Source organism: Pygoscelis adeliae, unplaced genomic scaffold (genome assembly GCF_000699105.1).
Source record: "Pygoscelis adeliae isolate BGI_AS28 unplaced genomic scaffold, ASM69910v1 Scaffold79, whole genome shotgun sequence".
Classification (NCBI taxonomy): domain Eukaryota; kingdom Metazoa; phylum Chordata; class Aves; order Sphenisciformes; family Spheniscidae; genus Pygoscelis; species Pygoscelis adeliae.
Window position 1 is genome coordinate 4,430,498 of NW_008825532.1, and position 8,928 is coordinate 4,439,425.

At 46.9% G+C, this 8,928-nt stretch overlaps 1 protein-coding gene across 1 annotated transcript in view; it reads right to left on the bottom strand.

The window, feature by feature from the left end:
* Positions 1–5,658, bottom strand: part of GPC4 (glypican 4) — a 39,169-nt gene extending 33,511 nt beyond the window's left edge. The window contains exon 1 of the mRNA XM_009331695.1: positions 5,502–5,658. Coding sequence (XP_009329970.1) covers positions 5,502–5,610 — 109 coding nt within the window. The 5' untranslated portion in view covers positions 5,611–5,658. The remainder of the gene's footprint in view (positions 1–5,501) is intronic.
* Between the last annotated feature and the right edge of the window lie 3,270 nt (positions 5,659–8,928).

Sequence of the window (8,928 nt, forward strand, 5' to 3'; positions counted from 1 at the left end):
GTGCCACAATACCCAGAGCTGCCTCCTGCAGAGATAAACGCACCGACAGCCCAGGACTAGCCCACGGTCCTGGGTGCCATGGACACAGGGGACCCTGGCACTCGAGCAGGATGAGGCCCCAGGTCTCTGCTCTTGCAGGCAGTTTCCAATAAAAGAGTTAATGTGAGATGAAGGTCCCCAAAGGGCAGTTATTTCAGTAAGGCGGAGTGCTCCGATGGTCTGCCAAATTCTAACTATAGGAGTGGTGGGCTGGGCACCTGCGGGGCTCGTCTTTCACCGTTTGCCTCCGCATTGCCCGGAGCAGTGGAGAGGAGACCACCGAAAGCTTTCCCTTGTCCCTCCTGTGTCACTCCCAGTTATTAATACTTCCCAGCCACACATCCCGCCGCTCCAGCACACATCCCTGCTAACTCCTACCTGGAGACAGCGGCTGGAAGCCAAGGGTTATCTGAACAATGACATCTAAATTCAGAAATGAGATTACAGGGTTTTTTTTCCCTGTTTGGGGAACAGGGAATACCTTCCTGCAGTTTGGAAGGTATTTGGCCAATGCCCCCCCGACTAGTCACTTGGACTCAGCCACAACCCAGTTATTGGAAGTAATTCGTGCACCCAGGAGTAACACAGGGCTCACACTAGATCAAGGGCACCCTGGGAGGCTTCAAAGATGCAGGCCACGACCACACTTTATACCTGTGGCTACTTCACCCAACACAGACACAGAGCCCACAAACAGGGGTCCCTCTCCAGCCCCTCTGCCCAGTCCCCACGCAGGAGAGGGGTGGGTGCACCACGGTCTCACGAACCCCTGGCCAGCTCCTGCTGCTTGGATTCAGTTTCTTTCCGCTCACTGTCCCAAAGGGGTTTCGTTTTACACTTCTGTATTTGCTTTATCTTAAATGCTAATAGAAAAATCAGGGCGAGCAGACTGGAAGCATTTAATAGCTTCCCAGATGCTGGCTCAGGCTGTACCATTTTGTACAAATCCTTCTGTTGCTTGGGCACTGGGAATGCCAAACCTAGTGCCAGCCCAACCCAGGGATGGACAATCTCACATTCACCTCCTGACATACCATTTCCGTACAACAAGGGTTGCAGAAGCTTGGTTGCCTTCCTTAAATCCAGAGCGTGCAGAAGGGACAAGCCTTGGTTTAAGTGCAACAGCAACAGCGCTTGTTAAATGCAGGGGCAGGAGAACAAGCAGCCGCTTGCCGGACTCAGCCCCGCAGGGCAGAGGCTCAGCGGCCTCCCTGCTCACAGGGTGGGGGGGCTCTGTCTGTCCCACTCACTGTGCAACAAGCCTATAAAAAAAAATATATATCATTTCTCCTCCCAGAAAAGGCCTGGCACAACAGTTACATCTTCCGAGATATTCAGGAGATGTCTTTAATAAGAAAAACCTAAGAACATCTTATCTAGGAAGCAAGAGAATAGCGGAAACGCTGAAGAAGAGTTACGTGTCACGTCCTGTCCCTGCTCCAATTCCTCAAAGCAGCTGAGCAATTTCCCCAAAGCACTGCTTGGATAGCACAGACCCCAGCATGAAAAACTTCAGCCCAAAAGAGCAAGAGAGGTGAAAGTTTGAGTTTAATAAATGGGACCGAGCGTTTATGCAGTCTTAATGTCACCATTAATCCTATTAATGTTATTAATCCCTGGGAGAGGGAAGGGGAGGACATTAACCGGTGAAGATGAGACAAGACAAAGGAGATTAAAAAAAAAAAAAAAAGAAAAAGAAAAAGAAAAAAAGGGGGTGGGAGTGGTGCGTGTTTAAAGCCCTGACTGCTATAGCTGCTTCTGTGGCATGAGATGTCGTCACAGTCATACAGCTTTGTGGCTTTCCCATGGCTGTCATTGTCACGGAGGGAGACGCTTACATGGCCAGAGAATCTCACCCACTAATTTCTCAATGAAGCCCATAAACATATCTGAGATCATGTAAGCTGGAAAAAACAGGCAATTTTCACCTCTAAAAACACCTAGCAATGGGGAATCCGACAACTCCCAAAGTATTTTTTATTTTATCAGAAAAGCATTTCCCTTACTCATGAAAATATATACCTTACTGCTACACTGGGATCAGGCTGGTGGTTTAAATCACAACAGGAGAGACCCTCAGGAGCATACATAGCTGTACTATGTATTTAGACAGGATATATAAGATATGGGACTCCAAAGCTCCAGTCTTCTCCCAGTGTCTGCAAATCAAACACGCGCAGGAGGATCTGACGCTGTCACATTACGCATTAGGAGCCAAAATGACTTCTGGTCAGCCCTTTGGGGACAGATAATCAGCAGCTTGTTCCATGCTCCCGATTAAGACGAGATAATCCATTTCTCTACAGCTTTGGTGTCAGATCAGAGCAATTCTGGCAACGGTTCCAATGGCACACAGTGCTCCAGCAACAGCTGATGCAAACGCTCCAAAAGCCATGAGGCATCACAGCCTCCCTCCAAAGGACATGCCGCCACTTCGACTGTCCTTTTGCAGCGGCAACTGCTGCAAAGGTCAAGCACATAACAGAGGCAGCACGGGTTTGCCTCTCCTCTCAGACCTGAATGTCAAGGCTGAGAGATTAGCAGCCAAAGAACCCGCAATAAAGATTTTGAAAGAGCTGGAGGACACGGTTTGCTGCTTGAGCTGCATCCTGGAGTGGCCCTTCGCAGCACAGGGATGCATCACCCTGCAAGAGGAGTGTTCAACACACTTGCTGGGAGACCAGTTAAGTGAAGTGCATTCAGTCTCTGCAATAACTCATCTTGCCTGCTCAGTCCCTCTACACAGCTGTAGTGCAGAGGATTTCTCTTAAACAGAGGAAGGTGCATGGCTCGTTTTGTGTCAGCTTTATTTTCATTTGAATGGAGTTAGCTACTAGCAATGAGGCAGCCCTAAAGAGCTGCAAATACTAAAATCAGAGCATGGGACCATGCAAAGGAAGAGCTCTGGAAGGGATCACATGCTTTTCAAATCTCATACCTAGAGATCGGGACAAATACGTGCGTCTTGAGTAGGTTGGGCACATTACACCAAAATAAGTGGTAAGAATTACGTTGGACAAGGAGAACTCAAACGTGCAAGGCAGAACAGACCACAGCTGACCCAATGACCAAGTACCAGGACCGAAGGAAGGAAACACCACACCATAAGCAGCGATCACACAGTAGGAGGCTCTTGAAAACAAACCAACAAAACTACCGCAGCAGTCTCAGGCATGGCTCTCCAAAATTTTTGCAGAAGAGTCTGAGAACCTCAGACGGGAGACTCCCCAACCTGCCCCAGCCACCAGCAAGAGTGCTGCTGAAGAGGGGGTGCCTTCAGCCTCCAGGTGACTGGGCTGGAGGGAGAGAGGCAGTCATGATTAAAAGTCTTCCAAGAGGTAAATGATGGAGGATGGGAACCAGTTAATCTCTGCTTCCACCCCAGGTAAGATTAAAAAAAAATAAAAAAAATCTCTAAATCAGCTTTGTCTGCAGCAAATGAAGATTGAGATCTGATATTAGCAAACGCTCAAAGACAGGGTCATTAGGCTTTGGGACAGGCTGAGGAGGTTGCTAATTCTCCTTCATTAGTTTCGTACAGTGCAGAGAAACACCCTTTGGGGACAGGCCGGGCACAGTAAATCCAGCTTCCAGCAACAGGATCACACCCTTCCAGATTTGCCTGTCAAGGACTCCCAGGGCTAAGATCAGGATGAGACCAGCACAGGGCACGCTGCGAGGGACTGACGGAAGAACCACGCAGCACAAACAAAACAGTTCGTACAGGGCTCCCTATCAAAGATCACCCATTTTGAAGCCTTGTGCTTTGACAGGTATCCAGCTCAGCTTAGCTTAATATCCCCCTGCCGCCATACAGCCCTGCAGCCATCTCTCACCCTAAAATGGGCAGACACACCTAGCAATACGTCTGCACCACGTCAGGGATGCTAACACAGTGAACCGTGCGTGCTCTTTGTTTTCAGTGTTGCATTTCAAAAAGCCTCGCCGTTCATTTAAGGTGAAGCAGATACTGTTCCTCTGGTCTCTTTGAAAGGGCTTATCTATGGGCTGGATTTCATTAAGTGTCTTGTTCTGCATTTAATAAGCTTGCAAGTCTAGACACTTTGGTTCTCTCTCTATCACCCCTTTGGTGTACCAGCAGGTAGAGACAACAGAGGTTAAGAGGGAAATATTTAGCTAGCAGATTTAGATGCTATCAAGATGATTGCGTAATTCCATTTTGACTCACTGCAATTTCATACCCAGGGACTTTTTTCCTCACCTCAGTGCCAATCCCTTTTGAAAGAAAGGGGCTGCTACCTGCTGCAGTAGAGTAGGGGAGGTCCCTGGGAGGTTCAAGGCACAGATTTTGGCATATCAGTAGAAAACCCATGTTGAACCAATGATTGAACAAGGGAGAAAGGTCCAGAGGAGCTGTGCGGTGGAATTGCCCTCTACTACCAGATGGTGATGATAACGTACAAGCAGAACAAAAGTCTCAACAACCCAGTCCACCTGACTCTTCAGATATTTCCATGTGTAACTGGGTGTCACCTCATTCCCCCAGCCAACAAGGACAACCCAGGCAGGAGCCTGGTGCCCTGCTCCTCCCTCCTGGGGATGCCCAGGTGCAGGGGCTGCAGTGACCGGGAGCACCGAGGCACCTGCAGAGCCCTGTGGGAACTGCCACGACCAAGAGCTCAGCAGCAAAATCAAGAGATGCTGCTCGGAACTCAGATGGGCGCTGTGCCCGATGCCTGGGCATCGGCTTCAGCTGTTTGCAAGAGGGATGCACCAAGGCGTTCTCGAAAGAAAGGTGCCTGGCTGCAAGGTGGGCGACACCAGAAGGGTGTGCGCCAGCTACCTCCGGAGGGAGTTTCTTCCTGCAGCTCCCATGAGCCAGGCATGCCCTGTGGAGACCCAGTCTGATGGGACACCGCTGCGGATGCGAGGGCAATGCTGAAACCAGTCATTTGCTTATCAGTCAGCAGTTAGCGTCACTCAAGCAATGGGAACTCAGCTGAGACTTTGTCCATTTTGCTTCTGACCCTGCATCACACTTGAACCCTTGGCCTCCCCACAAAACCAGCTCTGTACTTATCTGCTGCTCTGCTTAGCCCCAAAGGTTAAGTGAGATGGATACAAATCCTGTTGGTTCACAACATGCTGGGAAAGATCAGCGTTTTTGTGGATCAAGGCTGCAAGATGTGCACATTACAATTACATGTGCTGTGGGGATGTACCAACAAAACTAACTGCAATCTTACGTTAAGAGCAAAATGGTTTTTCAAAAGATTAATCAGAAAGAAAGATCTCTCTCTTTGGGAAACAAGCAGCCATAATCAGCATATATTTCTCTCTCATGGGATTGCAAAACAAGGCATGCTCTGCCCTCCAAGCCATGAGTCATGAACTTCCCCAGCAAAGGGGGAGGCAGAGCAGAACAACTGCACAGAGAACAACAGGATGGGGATTTTTACATTTTATCCCAAGGAGACCAAGTTCAAGGTCTCTGCACTTACCATCAAACTTCTTGTATCGGGAACTAAACATGGTTTGTAAGTGATTGCTAAGCTCTATGACGGCATTTCTGAAGTCGTGTTTACTCTGCTGACTGTACTTCTCCTCCATTTCTTCAGAGCAGCACGTGTAGCCTTGCGAGCAGACTTTCAAGTGGTCACCTGAAAAGCAGAGAAGAAAATATCCCCAGTTAAAAAGATTCTCTATGCAAGGGCAAAGAGATCGGCTTGCGAGGCAGGGGGTGCAAGGACCCGCAGCACCATCTCCTCCCAAGGAGACTCCCCCCTTCACTGCAAGCACTGGACCAGGCATATCAAAACCTGATTCTGTAGAGGAACTTTATAGCAACACATGTAAATACCACGCCTTGTCTTTCTGCAAGAACATTAAAAAGCATCCTCTTATTTATTCAGTTAATAAACGGAATAAACAGATACTCATCTTGCACAGTATAATTGAAAGAACCAGCAAATTCACCTGCATATACTATGCTATCTTCCATTAAGTTTTTGCTGAGTATTCATTCTGTTAATACACAACACAATATCAATGGCAATGGTCCTTCTTGCACAGATAAATCCTTTTTTCTTCACCCCCCCACCTCCAATTATCACAGGAGAAGTAATCTCTGTCAGAAACACATTTATCACTGATATTAAAATATACTTGTTTTATGCAACAGCTCATGAAAAAGCTTTGTATTTCCCAGCTCCTAATTTTACAGTTTTCTGTCATCATCCTGGGCGAAATTTGGTGTTTGTTTTTGGAGAATTCAAACAGATTTTTCTTCCTTCACCCTGAAAGATAATTCTCTCCTAAAAGACATCTGGCTCAAGCTGGCTTGGTCAGAGGAATCATGAAGCGCTTCAGTATCTACCATAGCTCCGTTTCAAAATTTCACAGACAATCTGGGCACAGGATCTGGCCCCATATAATCTGCTTTTAGAGCATCTCGTTGCAGTGCAGGATGAAGCTGTCCTCTTCTAGCACCAACACTAAAACACTGCTGTCAGGTTTTGTGGGCCAAGGCAACTCTGTGCAGCACTCCTCAGCTCTAGGTTCTCCAACAGGTCCCACAACGCAGCACCATCACAGGCAGGTGGGCTGATGCTAAAGCGGTTCAAACTTGGTCAAATTGTGCAAATTTCTGTCAACGCTGAAGATATGATCAAAACAAGCAGTTAGGATGAGAAAGTCATCCTTCCAAGTCAGATGGTATTTTAAAAGACACAGCCTACATGTAAGCTGCTGCCTTCTCTCCCATTTCACACCCCGTTGCCAAACCTTACCCTTCAGCCCGAGGAAGCAGATGGAGAAGCAAAGGCTCTTCCCTACCTGCTCACACCCTGGAAGCCACCAACAACCTCCAACCACCACCAAGGTTCAGAGACTCACAGCAAGAGCTGCAAAGGACTTGTCAGCCCCCTGCACAGAAAATAACCTCTTCACGACAGGCTGTGAACCACGTACTTGCTGAAGAGCCATCCTACCTGCTACAGCATCAGAAGTGGGTTTAGAGAAACAAAAGCAGTTTTTGCACAGTGCAAAACAAAGCCTGCCTGTGACTAACACGAGCGGTTGCTTCTCTGCCCACCTTGTGCAAGATCTCATAACAACGTCATTTGCCCAGCTATTGAACGTTTGCATCACTTTGCATGACTTTCTAGCCCAGAAATGTTAGTATCTCTCCTTTCAGACACTTAAGGACCATTTTAAAATAAGCTATAACTATTTTTATATCTATCTGTCTATATATAGATAGGTAGATAGATACAATTCCTAGAACCTCTCCTCCTAAATCTATTTTCCTTTTGCGCTACAGGGTTTGTTTGTTTTCCCTGGCATTACAGAGAGACCTTGACCGACAGATAATTCTGCCACAGCTAATCTATTGCACAAGACCGTCGGAAAACTCAAAGCCTGTTACAAGAAGCAGCACTGCTTAGGCACAGCCTTCAGGAAGCACAGAAGAATCTCGCTATCTCCTTACAGGTACATTCTTCTTTCAGGGACTCTATTTCTTCCCGTCTCAGAGGAGCACCTCCAGTGGCAAATACATGGCATTAAGGGGTGCAGCACCGAGGGATGCAGTTCCATTTAGCTTGATAAGTCATTTAAAAGAGAGGAAGAGGTGCACCCAGGATTTTTGGATCCTACCCAGCAAATCCATCCCGGAGCACGCCTGGGGACTCCTCTATGAGCCTGCCTTACTAGCAAGCATTAAAAGAAGAAAGTTCCCAAGCTCCATCACTTTATTTCACACCTTGAATCTCTTTGCTCTGGTTCCAATATAGGACTAAGGCTCTTTGACACAACAGGAAACAAACAAACAGCAGCAAAGCGATAATTATAGCTAGAGCGATAGCTAGTTTTGCGGTGTCAAAATAATTTAACTTTAAAAGTGTTGAAACAGGTTTTTTTCCTGAATTTCTTAGGGGGGGGAGTGTGTTGGAAATATTTCACCTGAAATGCATTTCATGATTTCAGTACCATTTCTGTGACGCACGCCTGCCTTTGGTGGTTACGACTTACATACTTCCCATTCTTTTGTGTTGGAGGGGTAAGCCTCTACCCTACTTGGCAAATTCAAACCTACTGATAGCGGGATTTCTTTTTCTAGTTACGCTTTGCAGACACTTCTGAAGTTGTCCACAGATGCCCTGGGGTCCCTAGAACAGTGGTTTTAACAACTACTCCAATTTATTTATGATTAAAAAAAAATAAAAGCCCAATGTATTTCACAAACACAAGTAACAGTTTTATATCTATTTACACTATTAAACTAAAGTTACCATCCCACCTAACATTACAAAGCAAAATAATTTTTCTTTGATCCCCCTCATCCCAGATTTGCATGGTGCCTCCCCGGGACACGCATGCAAAGCCAAGCAAGGAGAACACTACTAACAGTAAATCAAGCTTGCACAGATCCCATTTGGTTGATCATTAAGAAATTATGCTCCAAAACGCAACTCAGACATTCAAAAATGAATGACCAAGCAATCTAATTATGGAAGATATTTCTCAGTCATGTCAGCACTATGTGGTCTTGGCTTGTGATCAAGAATTAGCTCTGTCTGGAGCTGAGGAGCTCCGGCTACTCAGTGCTAATCGTAGAAGGATGCACACTGTGTTATCCAGTGTTAAAAAACAGAAAGTTTAGGGCTGTGGGCTGCTTTTCTTGCAGTTTTCTTACGCCACAGTGGGAGATACCAATGGAAAGTCACTGGAAGACACTGTGGCCCCCGCTTTCCCACAGGGAGGGCTGTCCTTAGCACCTTCACATCCCTAAGAACATATCCTCACTTGAGCAAAGCAACAGGCACTGACATGGTTTGCGAGGACTCTCATGTCTAGCCTTTGTTTTAAATCAGCTAGCAGAGCTGATCCGTTCAGCATCCATCCACAGGACTCATCCCATGCCTGAGT